The 15,241-nt window shown below is 42.8% G+C and overlaps 1 protein-coding gene across 1 annotated transcript in view; it reads right to left on the reverse strand.

The window, feature by feature from the left end:
- Positions 1-234: 234 nt before the first annotated feature.
- Positions 235-15,241, reverse strand: part of tsnare1 (T-SNARE Domain Containing 1) — a 314,760-nt gene continuing 299,753 nt past the window's right edge. Inside the window, exon 11 of the mRNA XM_085290554.1 lies at positions 235-391. Coding sequence (XP_085146680.1) covers positions 245-391 — 147 coding nt within the window. The 3' untranslated portion in view covers positions 235-244. The remainder of the gene's footprint in view (positions 392-15,241) is intronic.

Consider the following 15,241-nt stretch of genomic DNA (forward strand, 5'->3'; position numbering starts at 1 on the left):
TATGGTAGTTTATTTACAAAGAACGAATGTAAAATAAAGGAAGGGAGCAAATTATAACTTCGGTGTGGACGAAAGGCCAAAATAACAAACAAAGGGAGCCTATCTCAAAGATAAATCGAACTTTCCTATTCAAAAGAATTAAACCAATTGACAACGACTTACCTCCCTAACTAACAAAAACAGGAGAAAACTGTAATCAAACAAAAAGGCAGTGCACCCCTACATGCTCCAGTAGCAATAAACATTAGGGAACACACACAGTCTGCCGGTTGGGATGGGCCGAGGATAAATGACTGGCCTTCCATGGTGGTGTCTTCTTATATGCTGCCTCCTGGTCATTAGCCAATCGGTACGATCCATCCCCCTGGATGCACCAATCATAGAGAGGCACCTGCACAGTCAGATTTACATATTAAATAAAATTACGACAACAGTTGTGACACACAAAGTGTGTGATTTTATACACCTGTTAGACTGAAGTACTTGCAACACCAATGATTTGGATGTATGAGTGAATACTTTTGGCAATATAGTGTATTTCTCAGCATTTAGGTGCATTTGTGGACCTTTTTTATATTCTCTCACCCAAATCTTTGCTTTGTCTCTGCTCAACCATTTTGCCTGACAACTTGTTTGGTGACAGCTACATGAGCACACATGATGTGTGGATTCTGTGTGATCTGTCTACTCATTCCTGCATGCTACAATATTGCCTGTTAAGTTGACTGTTCACATAAGACCCTCATAGCCTTGAGTCTACAGGGAATATCGTGGTGTTCCCCACATACTATTACTTTAGCCATTCTACACTTAACTCTTAACTGTCACCATCATAGCTGTACTGGCCATCATAGCTGTACTGGATGGTAATTTTTCGTTTTAAATGGGCCGATATTTTGTTGTTGTTGTCTTTTTTTCCGTAACCGTGTAAACAGTGAAAGGTGGCGGTTTGGACAGATGTTGGTAGACGTGTAAAAATAACTCAATTGTTTGGTAGTGGTTATGGTGGAGCTTTCACAGATTCAGGAAAAATAAGCAAGTGGTGGAGGCCAGCAGGTGGATGGGGGAGCTTCAGGTAAGAAGTTATGACCTGCAGTCTATCTGGGTCAGATATAAACCAAGTTTAAGTGGAGTTTATTTTCGTTGTGCTAACTTTTTACAGTCAGTTACAATAACTCATACTGTGTACTAGCTAGCATGACGGAGTTTCTATACAGTTGGGTGGGTGCTATGAGGTTACTGGTGAACTTTATTTTATTCTTAATGGTTAGTTAGTAGAGTTGCCTACCGTCCCGTAAAAAACGGAATCCTCTGGTATTCAGAGTTACGCGTTTTGTATTGAGCTGAAAATAAACGCGATTTGTCCCATACTTCAGCTACAATAAAAAAAAAAAAGACAAAAAGCTGGAGTTATTCTGTCTTTACGCTGTCAGCTGCCTCTTCTTCTCTCATTCTCCCCCTCCTTCTCCTGCTGCTACTTCAATCATGAAACTGATCAATGATCAGCTGATCGGCTTTTCTGCCATGCTGGTTATTGATGTGGTAAATAAATAGTTTATGAAAATATCACTAAATCTGTCATTTATTATTTTTAATATTCAGTAATGGTCATGTCTCACCTCTAGTCTTCTCTGTCTTAATTTCAGGTTTCCACCATATGTTGTAGAAAGTTCAGGAAGTTAACTCAACCAAGCAGTCTTTGGGTTTCGGCTAAGTACTGTATAGAATACCAGAATAGGGAGGATGGTGTAGGTTTAAGTTTATTAGATTGATACATATGTACCAACAAGACAGTGTACATCACTGTCACAACGACGTTTGTTTTCATTCAAAGGCTTTATGGTTTTTCCTATAATACCTGGTGGGCCGGTCTCTAGTCAAAATGCCCGGGCTGATTTTTTGTCCCAGTCCAGCCCTGGTCACCATCATCACACTGGTGTGCATATATCATAAGCAGATTGAGTTCTACGGTTAGCCCTTCCATTGTGTGCTGTTACCCTAACCTAATAACACAGTTTTCCTCCCAAACTGTCCTGAGCAGAAGCCAAGTAGTATGGTCCCTTGATGAAAAATGATGTGTTAATGTGAGGTATGCAGTGGACAGGTTTGAGGAGGACACAGTGTTTCTATCAAGGCCATGTCTAACTGCAAGTGACAGCTCCCCATTTCAAAGAGGTGGGAGGATTGATGTATTATGCATGAGTGACCTGTGCTCCAAGAGTCATGCTGCTTCACTTTGCACTGTATAGCGTTATTCCTTCTCTAGCTCACACTGCTACTGACACACATATCCCCTTAGTCCCTCTTCTGTGCTGCAGGGATGCTAATATGTGGTGTTACACTGATATATACAACTTTACTTTTAAATAACAAACTTGGTATATATATATATATCTCACAGGTCACAAGTGTACATATGCTCATCATGGTAATGTGAAATTTAACTATTTCTGTTCTTTTTCCAGGCTGATTGGACAGAATATAGTACATCTTTAATGACATTAGAAAACAAGGATTGGAGGACAAATTAAATTTGAAATTTTCTGTTTTTTTTTTCTAATCGACATGGGATCAAAAGTATACGTATACTTAAATCTTTTAATAAGTTGTGCTAAAGTTTCTACAGTGTTTTTTAAATCAACAAGGCCAAGGCCTATTTACTTGTTGTTAGTGACCACGGTTTCCTGCAACTGGTAGTTTCTCTCTGCCACCAAAAATGGATTTCTTTAACATCACTCACTGGACTGACCAATACTCAGAAGAACAGAAAGTCTAAGGAACTCTGTGAAGATCTAAGAAGGAGAATTGTAAGTTTGGAAGGTGTCTTGGAGACATTTTTACACTACTGATGATTACACGATCATCAGTACATTGTGTGTAACTACAGGTTATGTAAATGCATCATCACTTTGCTAAGGTTCTGAAGAAGAACCAAATTCTCACCCTAATATGGGAAGAAATTGGTTAGATTGTTCAGAATTAACCAAGCCTGTCGTGAACTGGGAAATGCTTAAAAACCAGGATCGTTGACCACAGTGAAGCAAGTTTTACATTACTTTGGACTGAAGGGGTACAAGAAAGAAGCGCCTGCTCCAAACTCAGCTGCAAATTTCAGTCAAGCTTAAATGTGCTGTTCAGAAGGACAAGCAAAATGCCTCCTGGCAGCTGGACTTTGGGTGAAACCCTCCATGCATGGTAAGGAGCTTCCTTGTCTAGATGTCAGTGGCTTCTATCTCCTCCTTTGGCCAGCTTATTATTAGGGATGGACGATCCGATATACAGTATCGGTATCGGTCCGGTCCTCACCTACAGTGGGGCAAAAAAGTATTTAGTCAGCCACCGATTGTGCAAGTTCCCCCACTTAAAATGATGACAGAGGTCAGTAATTTGCACCAGAGGTACACTTCAACTGTGAGAGACAGAATGTGAAAACAAAATCCATGAATCCACATGGTAGGATTTGTAAAGAATTTATTCGTAAATTAGGGTGGAAAATAAGTATTTGGTCACCTCAAACAAGGAAAATCTCTGGCTCTCACAGACCTGTAACGTCTTCTGTAAGAAGCTTTTCTGTCCCCCACTCGTTACCTGTATGAATGGCACCTGTTTGAACTCATCATCTGTATAAAAGACACCTGTCCACAGCCTCAAACAGTCAGACTCCAAACTCCGCAATGGCCAAGACCAAAGAGCTTTCGAAGGACACCAGGAAAAGTATTGTAGACCTGCACCAGACTGGGAAGAGTGAATCTACAATAGGCAAGCAGCTTGGTGTGAAAAAATCAACTGTGGGAGCAATCATCAGAAAATGGAAGACATACAAGACCACTGATAATCTCCCTCGATCTGGGGCTCCACGCAAGATCTCATCCCGTGGGGTCAAAATGATCATGAGAACGGTGAGCAAAGATCCCAGAACCACACGGGGGAACCTGGTGAATGACCTGCAGAGAGCTGGGACCAAAGTAACAAAGGTCACCATCAGTAACACACTACAACAGCAGGGAATCAAATCCCGCAGTGCCAGACGTGTTCCGCTGCTGAAGCCAGTGCATGTCCAGGCCCGTCTGAAGTTTGCCAGAGAGCACATGGATGATACAGCAGAGGATTGGGAGAATGTCATGTGGTCAGATGAAACCAAAGTAGAACTTTTTGGTATAAACTCAACTCGTCGTGTTTGGAGGAAGAAGAATACTGAGTTGCATCCCAAGAACACCATACCTACTGTGAAGCATGGGGGTGGAAACATCATGCTATGGGGCTGTTTTTCTGCCAAGGGGACAGGACGACTGATCCGTGTTAAGGACAGAATGAATGTGGCCATGTATCGTGAGATTTTGAGCCAAAACCTCCTTCCATCAGTGAGAACTTTGAAGATGAAACGAGGCTGGGTCTTCCAACATGACAATGATCCAAAACACACCGCCCGGGCAACAAAGGAGTGGCTCCGTAAGAAGCATTTGAAAGTCCTGGAGTGGCCTAGCCAGTCTCCAGACCTCAACCCCATAGAAAATCTGTGGCGGGAGTTGAAAGTCCGTGTTGCTCGGCGACAGCCCCAAAACATCACTGCTCTCGAGAAGATCTGCATGGAGGACTGGGCCAAAATACCAGCTACTGTGTGTGCAAACCTGGTAAAGACCTATAGTAAACGTCTGACCTCTGTTATTGCCAACAAAGGTTATGTTACAAAGTATTGAGTTGTATTTTTGTTATTGACCAAATACTTATTTTCCACCCTGATTTACAAATAAATTCTTTACAAATCCTACCATGTGGATTCATGGATTTTTTTTTTTCACATTCTGTCTCTCACAGTTGAAGTGTACCTCTGGTGCAAATTACTGACCTCTGTCATCATTTTAGGTGGGGGAACTTGCACAATCGGTGGCTGACTAAATACTTTTTTGCCCCACTGTAAATTAATGGATCAGATATCGGGGAGAAAAAAAAGTAATTCAATCCATTAAATATCGAAACATTTTCATGGTTCGAAAAAAAACTATGAAAAACCCTTTTTTTCATACTTGTGTAAAATTTTGTATAGAAATTACACAAAATTCCGTCTCAGGTTAAATGTAATAGAAACAGCTTACACTGACATCCATCCTGATAAAAGGTGAGTGTCGTGAAGCCATGTTTGCATTTTTTTGCACTGCTTTCCTCTCTGGATGTCTATTTATGTTAAGCTTTAAGTATAAAAGGGTCCATTCTACAACTTGTTTTATTTTTTAAGTTGTTGAATGTAAAGATTATTTTGTGCTGATATTGCATAGGCCTTCTTGTAATCAATCCAGGCAGTGCACAGGTTGGTCATCCCAGTCTTGCAGTCTTGGCTGACTGCTCGATCTACCACCTGCTGGTGTTTTGTGCCTCTGGAATTCTTGCCAGTCCCTTTCTGTGCCCTGCTCATGTATTGACCCATGTGCCTGTTCATCTTAGCCGCTATGATGCCTGACAGGAGCTTCCATGTGGCACTGAGGCAGACTATTGGCCAGTAGTTGGATGGGACCTGTCCCTGGGACCAGTCAGTGGGGGTCCTTAAGATTCAGGACTGTCCAGCCATTCTGGGTGTCTCTCGTCAACTAGCAGCTGGTTCATTTGTGCTGCCAGATGCTCATGGAGTGCAGTCAGCTTCTTCAGCCAGCAGGCGTGAACCATGTCAGGGCCTGGTGCTGTCCAACTCTTCATACTGGAGACCCTTTCTTGGATGTCTGTCGCTGTGATGGTTACTGTCCTCTGTTCAGGGAGGTTGCTGTGGTCTGCTCTTAGATCCACTAGCCACTGAGCATTGCCGTTGTGGGTTGCATACTTCTCCCATATGCTCTACCAATATTGCTCCCTAGGTGGTGCTGTTCTCATATTGTTCCCCTGCCACTGAGAGTACACCTTGGCTGGTTCTGTGGAGAATAGCTGATTTATTCTCCTGCCTTCTATTTCTCTGGCATACCTCTTCAAGCAGCTGGCCAAGGCTGTGAGTCTTTGCTTGGCAGTTTCCAAGGCCTCAGGTATGGACAGCTTGCTGTACTTCTTAGGCACCTTCTTTGTCACAACTTTATGTAGCTCAGATAGTTGGCTAACCTCCCTCCGTGCTACCTTGATCTTGGCCTCTAGTCTCCTTCTCCATGGAGGGTACTGCTCCTTGTAGCTGTTCAACTTGTAACCAAGCATCTCACTGAACACTGCTGCCACGGTGTAGATCAGCTTGTTAGTCTCAGTAATGGTGGCTATAGGTATCATCCATAGTGCTGCATTCACATCATCTAGTAGCTCTTCTTAGGGTACTTTTGCGGCGCACACTGTTGCAGCGGCTTACGGCTCTCCGTCTCAGTACTCCTTTCTTTTGTTTAGTTTGTTTAGTTTGTATGTCCTTCTTATTTTCTTCGGCACTGTCGGCTCTGCTTTCAAAGTTTGCTACACCCGCCAGAGCCTCATAGACATCGGTGACCAGCATCAAACATCTGTTTCACTGGACTTTCTTTGCATGCACAACATCCCAGATCACATAGCGAGACCACCGGGCTGCCCGTGGATTGTTATTGGGACTAGGCGGCGGCGCAGATGGAGAGAGAGGAAGCAAAAGCGGGGCCGTAGTATTTACGTGCATGAAAGCTGGTGCAACAACGGGACAATTATAAACAGTCACTGCTCCCTGAACCTCGAGTACATGTCAGTAAGATGTCGGCCTTTTTTTCTACCAAGAGAGCTAACAGTAGTGATCATCACGGCTGTGTACATGCCAACGTAAACACGGCGCTCTCTATCCTGCTGAACACCATTAACGAACAGCAGCGCGCCCATCCGGACGGTGTTCACATAATTGCAGGTGACTTTAATAAGGCCAACATAAAGACTGTACTCCCAAAGTTCTATTAGCATGTCAAATGTCCCACCAGAGGAGAAAACACTCTAGATCATGTTTACTCCAACATCAAGCATGCATATAGAGCCATACCCCTCCCCCACCTCGGTCAGTCCGACCACCTCGCCCTCCTACTCTCCCCAGCCTACACCCCCCTCAGGCGCAGTGTCAGGCCCACCACAAAGACTGTTAACACCTGGCCGGAAAATGCTCTCTCCAAACTACAGGACTGCTTCACAGAGACAGACTGGGACATATTTGAACACTAGAAACTTTCACAGGATCAGTTCTGGACTACATCAAGTTCTGTACTGTGACTGTGGACAAAAGCATTCGGGTTTTCCCAAACCAAAAACCTTGGATGACCAGCGAGGTCCGCTCACTCCTCAAAGCCCGCGATGCCGCCTTCAGGTCAGGTGACAGAGCTCTGTACAGGGCTGCTCGAGCTGACCTGAAAAGGGGGATTAAAAAAGCCGAGCCAGACCTCAAAAGAAACATTGAGTCCCACCTGTCCAGCAACAACACACGGGAGGTGTGGCAGGGAATGCAAGACATCATCAACCACAGAGGCAGCACTGCGAAAACAGAAAACCTGAGTGTGCAGCTGGCAGAGGAAATAAACAGCTTCTTCGCCCGCTTTGAAACACCACAACAGTAGCACTCATCTGCCTCAGCCCTGCTCCCATCCTCATCCTCACCCTCACCTGGTTCCTGCACCGCTCCACTCACTGTAACGGAGCACAATGTCAGACTTGTGCTCCTAGCAGTGAACCCCAGGAAGGCGGCCGGTCCAGACGGAGTACCTGGCAAGGTACTAAGAGCATGCGCACACCAGCTCACCCTCATCTTCACCAGACTCTTCAACCTCTCACTGGATCAGGCAGCCACCCCTAAAATCAGCCACAATCATCCCAGTGCCGAAGAAGTCTCCCATCTCCAGCCCTGTGGCCCTCACACCGGTAATCATGAAATGCTTTGAGAGACTAGTTCTTCAGCACATCAAGGATTACCTCCCTCCAGAATTCGACCCCCACCAGTTTGCATACCGTGCAAACAGATCCACAGAAGACGCCATCGCAACAGCCCTCCACGCTGTGCTGAGTCACCTAGAGCAGCGGCAGAGCTACATCCGAATGCTCTTCGTGGACTACAGCTCAGCCTTTAATACAATCATCTCAGACATCCTCATCACCAAACTGGTCACTCTTGGCCTCCATCCCCCCACATGTGCCTGGATAAAGGACTTTCTCACAAACCGGCCCCAGACTGTAAGACTCGGCCCTCATCTCTCCTCCACTCGCACACTGAGCACCGGCTCCCCACAGGGCTGTGTGCTGAGCCCCCTCCTGTATTCTCTCTACACCCACGACTGCAGTCTCAACAACAATCTCATCAAGTTTGCTGATGACACCACGGTAGTCGGACTCATCTCAAAGGGAGACGAGGCAGACTACAGAGAGGAAGTCCTGAAGTTGGCAGCATGGTGTTCAGAAAACAACCTGGCACTGAACACTAAGAAAACCAAAGAGCTCATTGTTGACTTCAGGAGACACAGCACTGACTTGGCCCCCCTTTACATCAACGGGGAGTGTGTGGAGAGGTTCCACACCTTCCGGTTCCTTGGTGTCCTCATCTCTGCTGACATCTCCTGGACAGACAACATCTCAGCGGTCGTCAAGAGGGCCCAACAGCGGCTGCACTTCCTGAGAGTCCTCAGGAAGTACAAGCTGGGGTGCCCTGGTTCCTCAACACCTGACGCAGACCTTGTTGATGCGGGTGATGTCCAAGCCGGCATGACTTCATATTTATCTCTCTCGCTCATGTCTGCGTTAGGCTCGCTTAGCATGGGGGTAAAATGCATGTTACTCTTTAAGCGTTGCTCAACATGACATTTTCCTTCTAACCTTCACCAAGTGGTTGCTCATAGGGCATCTGATTATTGTTCTTTCTTTCTTTCTTTCTTTCTTTCTTTCTTTCTTTCTTTCTTTCTTTCTTTCTTTCTTTCTTTCTTTCTTTCTTTCTTTCTGTTTAGTATTGTATCAGCTGTAGCTTATAACATTAAATACCTTGCGGTGACAGTATTTATGAATTGGCAGTATATAAATTACACTGATTCTAACTGAAGTGAGTGAGACATTATGTAGCATTAAAAAAGTACCAGAATGTGGCCACTTTAGAGAGAAAAATGCATCCAACTTAGAACTTAGAATGAAATGAGCAAAACAACAACAAAAAAATGCTGATGACCTCAAGTGGACAAATCCCAGGATAAATATTTCTCAACTTTGAGACAAGCAATTTAAGTGATTGCTAATGAGAGTGCTGGCTACTGTCATATGACTAATTAGTAAATTCATTAGACGTTATCTAGAACAGCGGTCCTCAACCCCCGGGCCTCGGACCGGTAACGGTCCGTGAGTCGTTTGGTACCGGGCTGCGAGAGTTGAGGCTCAGGTGTGAAATGTATAGTTTTCAGGGTTTTTATCGGTTTTCAGCGTTATTTTGTTATCGTTTTTATCGTTATCTCAGTTTTCCTGGGTCTTTTCACGTGTGTTATAAATAAATCTTCTGTTTTTTTTGGTACCGGTACTAGTTTTATTTTATTGTATTTATCCGCGACACCTTAAAGGCCGGTCCATGAAAATATTGTCGGGCGTAAACCGGTCCGTGGCGCAAAAAAGGTTGGGGACCGCTGATCTAGGCAATCAACGTTTGGAAAGTCTTCTAATGTCTGTCAATTTCAACGAGAATGGAAAAACAGCATATCCTCTACAGTATTTCTTTCTGACACAAAATGTATTTAATATTTAATATTCAATATTATTATATCCAAAATGAGGGGCTAAGCAAATGAAGTCATCAGGAAAGCATTTAGTGAAGTCCAAATGTGTTTAAACCACAGAAATTGCCCCCTGGTTGCCATTAAAAAGAATGAAGAAGAAAGGTTGCAATTCAAAAGTTATTATTATAAATGTTGTTTTTTGTCAGATACGAGCCCAAATACAGACTAGAAGCAAGCTGAATGAATAGAAACCTCACCTTTATTTAGACTGAAATAAAGTCCAAAAATACAGCAGTCCACAGAAAGAAGGAAACAGAATTCAAACAGGCAGGGAGCAATAAATGGATGCTCAGACTAAGCCTAGAGGAAAAATCACATCATGTATACACAGACACAGAGGCAATCAAGGGATATCACAGGCAGAGGGTAACAAGAGACAGCTGAAAATAATCAAAACAATAACTGGGGTAGCAAAATTTAAAATAGGACACAAGAGACAAAAGATTCACAAAATAAAATAGGAATACCAAATGAGGAACGAAACACACAACCGCTAAACAACAGATACAAACACTTAACAAGATGCATTGAGTTACTGGGGAAGGGACTTTCCACACGGAAATACCCCAGCTTGAATGCAGGGCCTTTTTTGCTGTCAGGTGACAATGCTAATCACCACCATAGGACCATGTGAGTATAGAAATTGACAGACCACGTGACTTTCGTGCATTGCATGCCGGGAACTCGTGGCAAAACAATCCAAGTACCGCATCAAATGCAAGCATTTGCAGCACCGCAAAACGTTCATTCTCTGGTTCCAATACCTTCTTGGTTTTTCTTTGCCCCCCAAAAAGGTATGTACAAAACGAAGGAGAACAATGCCGGTCCGTACAAAGACAGACTTGATGAAAAGGCAAAGAAAAGATACGAGGAAAAAATCAAAGGCGTAAAAGGGTCAGACCCTTACGAGCACACAGAGTGGACAAAAGACGTTAGCGTGCTGCCCAACTTCGCCACGCTCATATTTATAATTATACGGTTCTTGGAGTGAGTGCATACACTCATGAAGTTTTTAGTAACTTCAGGTCACTGCAACAAGCCCAGGTACAGTTTACCGACGGATGGGTACAGGACCTTGAAATGCACCGTGTAGAACGAAAGACCATCGTACATATCATAAGTTTACCAGTCTCACAAATCGTCGTCATAAATACACATTCGTTAACCGTTTATTAATAGGACCTTTGAGCTCAATGGTAATTAATTAGTAGTGGAAATAATTTCTGGTAGCATCACAGAAATGTAGCAGTGACAATAATACTGTATGCTGTAATCGTACTGGGCAATTAGTGATACAAAACAACTGTTTTATCCTGTGAATAAAAGTATATGTCTTTGTCAATGTACCATGGTAATAACAGAAGCGAAACGCAATATTGTGTCAGGACAATTCACTATTTATGCACAATAAATAAAGGAGCATAGCGCGAGCAGTTGAATTTGATGGGTTCCAGTGCTCAGCAGAGGATGTGACTGAATCAGACCTGGGTGGATGATGGATGAGAGATATAGAGAAGTGGAGCTATAGATGGTGTAATAAGCTGTTCAATCAGACTATTGTACTTTACAATAATAAATGTTCTATAATCTAGGATGTATCAACTGTGAGGTCAATTTTAAAATATAATCAACAACACATTTTTTTGTCTGCAAGCAAATAATTGCAACCATCTGTAGAACTAATAAAATCTTAACACTTAATCTTAATAACCTATTTTGCCAAATCTTCAAGGTTAAAATAGATTCACATTGAAACGGCTGAAAACGCTTATGTTCCAGTATTGCGCATGCGTGAACCGCAAGACGATTCAACCTGCCTCATTTCTGTCTGCCGTTTATTTACTTTCCGGCTCTTTGAAACGTCGCGGCAAAATGTTGAGGAACAGCACCGAGTTTTTTAAATGGACTAACAAGGGAGGTGGAGTTGTAGCTGCGAGTAACACAAAAGGACAAAGTTGCAAAAAGCGAGTGAGAATTAAAGCTATCTATAGCTTTTCTATGTGCAAACTGATATTAATCTTTAACAGGGCTGTCAAAATTGAGAGCAAACAAAACAACTGCTGTATAATACCCTCCGCTATCTTAATTTAATTGGTCACATGACTGCATAACATGACTAAAATGTGTCATTGTTTTCGAAAAGCGTCCGGGTTTGATGTCCACACTGCGACACGAAAACGGTGTCTTCAAATGTGTCTGCTTTGGAGAGCGTTTTCAAAACGCTGCGTTTTCCTTGACCGAAAACGCCGTCGCAGTGTGGACGGAAGGTCAAAACGGAGAGAAAAAATGTGGACATGGCCTCAGTATCAGTGGCTGGTCACAACACCAGCTTCTGCCTGCTTCAGTAGAGACCAGCTGAATTTTGATTTGTATGACTCAAGACTTGACTCTTCAGTGACTTAAAACTTTTAAGAATACATTGTCTTTACAAGACTTATATGACTTGGAACAGCCACCCAGGCAGCACCCCTAACTGTAAAAAAGTCATTGACTCGGGTCCTAGATTGACTGTCTAAATAATTTAGTTTACTAAGGAAAACTGTGTATTCTAAACAACCAACAGAAGTGACACATTCCAGTGTTTTCCTATCAGGGGAGGAGCTTGACAGTTACTGTCTCCTGCTGGCCCTCCTTTCCTTTTTCTGTCTCTGTAGTTGTTTTTCTCCCTGGGTGTGTGAGAGTGTGTGTGTAGGCATGGTTGTGCATCCCACCCTCAGTGTGGCTTCTTTTGTCTCTCCACCATCCTCTTTGCACGCAGCTGCTGGCAATCAGCTGTGATTACTCACCTGCGGCTCACTGGTTATCAGGCTCACTACTTAAGGCTGAAGCAAACACTCAGTCATCGCCAGATGATTGCGTCAGCTAAGGTACGGTGTCGGCCTCCCTCTTGTTTGGAATCGCCATGATTTTATGCTTTAGATCAGCGGTCCCCAACCTTTTTTATCGCCACGGACCGGTTTATGCCCGACAATATTTTCACGGACCGGCCTTTAAGGTGTCGTGGATAAATACAACAAAATAAAACTAGTACCGGTACCGAAAAAAGAAGATTTATTCATAACACACGTGAAAAGACCCATGAAAACCGAGATAACGATAAAAACGATAACAAAATAACGCTGAAAACCATACATTTCACACCTGAGCCTCAACTCTCGCAGCCCGGTACCAAACGACTCACGGACTGGTAGCAGGCCAACCCCCGAGGCCTGGGGGTTGGGGACCGCTGCTTTAGATAACCAACCTTTCTGTGCAGACCTTGCCATGAAGCCTGACTCCTGTGCCCTCTTTTCGTGTGTGGGCCTTGGGAAGCCTGCCAAAACTGCCCCTGCTGCTAGAACTCAAACACCCACCACCAACCTTGATCACTGCCTTTTATTGCAATATCTTGTCAATAAACGTGTTGAACTTTTACAGTGTCTTGCGCCTGGGTGATCATTCTGTTAGTTTATTACAGTTAAAGTATATTTGGGTCACATTTGAATCTACTTTAAAATTGATAAGTTATCTAACATGGAAAAATTTTGTTTCCAAGTTGTCAAACATATCAGGCCAAGTCTTGGTTCACTGACACATAAGTTAATGAGACAATCTTAAAGTTGGAGAAAAAAATAATCTGGACCTGAATGAAAGTGTCATTATTAAAGATGATTAAAGGTTTAGATTCAAATCAAACCAGTAAAATTTTGTAATTCAGTGTCTTGCATTATTATTATTATTACACACACACGCGCACACTCACAAACGTGCTTGTTTTATAGGGTTTGGATGTTTTTGCCCCACCTCCTTTATGCAAATTTATTGAAAAAGGGAGTGGCAGTGGCTTCGGCACTAGGGCCACCACCAGAGGAGACTACATAAGCAAGAGAAATAAATACTGGAATATCTAACCCTTTTACAGACTGGCGACCTGTCCAGGGTGTACCCCGCCTCTCGCGCTATGGTAGCTGGGATAGGCTCCTCCAGCCCCCCGTGTCCCTAACAAGGATAAACAGAAGAGAATGGATGGATGGATGGATATCTTACCAGTTTTAATGTTAAAACTCTAGATAACCCACTGTCAAAAACATCTCAAACAATAGCAAACCTGATTGCTGATCATTTTAATTTGGTACGATGTATTATTTGTATTTACCTTTGTCTCCAATTTGTAAAGTTTTATGTGATCTACATTTTCTTCATGTTGTAAATTGTGGTCGATAACACAAAAGCTGATAACACAAGATTTGTTCCTAAGATCAAAGTCAGAGCTTCCTTTCATACAAATAAGAGATCCAAGGATTTTATCCTGATACCTAGTGGCAGCCAGGGTACTGTTGCCCAACCTCTAGAGGTCTGTACATCCCTCCATGGTCATGCCTCTCCAGGCCACCACTTACTACCAAACCAGTGATGCTCAAGGTTGTTACAGGCAGCATAATGGTCTCTATGGCTGCTCCAGACCCTTTCATTGCTGTCACATGTGCTCAGGGTACACCTGCTCTCATCTGTGAAAAGCACAGGGTGCCAGTGGTGGACCGTACTCCATCATGCCGGGCAATGGTTGCAGGGGTCACTATAGGTTGTCAAATCCTCAGAAACTCTGTTTCTGAACTTTTGGTCAGACATTCACATCCTGCTAGGGGTAATTTTTTTAAGCTCCAGCAGTGCTCATCCTGTTACTCCATGCACAAAAGAGCAGATACTGGGTCCATCTATGGCCCTGTTCAGCTTTCCTAGAGTAACTGGCTGTCTCCTGGGATCTTGAAAACGTCTATCGTTTCATTTTACGCTATCGTTTGTTTCGTAGTGTTGCAAAATAAAACGTTTATGGTAATAATTTTTCATCGTTTTGATGGTCACTGTAGTGGCTATATTAATTTCTAGAAGTTTTCTCTTTCTCTTATATTTAATAAAACCACACTACGGACGGACAAGCGCCTGTTTGTATGCGTTGTCGTTAGCAACAACGACGGTAAAACCATTGCATATCTGCTCGTTTATTTTCAAATTCAAATTTTATTTGTCACATACACAGTCATACACAGTATGATATGCAGTGAAATGCTTACACAACTGCTCGTGACCTAAAGAAAAAAAAAGGCTATGAATAAGATAGGAAATAAATATGAAAATTAAAAATGGTCAATTTAACTAGGAAGGAATAAAATAAAATATATAAATTAAAGTTAAAAAATAAAATAACTGTACAACAAAATACACAAATACACAGTATAGAAATATATAAGAATGTATGAAGAAATATAAATATATATATATATATATACTAATACTAATATATTTCCACATAAACCTTTCACAATAAAGCTCAAGATCCTGTTGAGACTTTTCAAAATAAACTGAATCACGTGAAAGAGGATGGAGTATTTACGGATGAGAAGCAAAAAAGAGCCGTCAGGTGCTAAAAAATAAACCTTAGACTCAAACGTTAGAACAGCCTTTTCCCCGCAGCACGCCGTGTAATAAATACTCACAAAGAAAACGGCGGCCGTTACAACTTAAGTCTAAAAATGTATCGTTTCATGCATCGGTTAAAACAC

Source organism: Mchenga conophoros, linkage group LG11, assembly GCF_057382185.1.
Source record: "Mchenga conophoros isolate Kocher_MC1m ecotype Shallow Benthic linkage group LG11, M_conophoros_male_GT1.1, whole genome shotgun sequence".
Classification (NCBI taxonomy): domain Eukaryota; kingdom Metazoa; phylum Chordata; class Actinopteri; order Cichliformes; family Cichlidae; genus Mchenga; species Mchenga conophoros.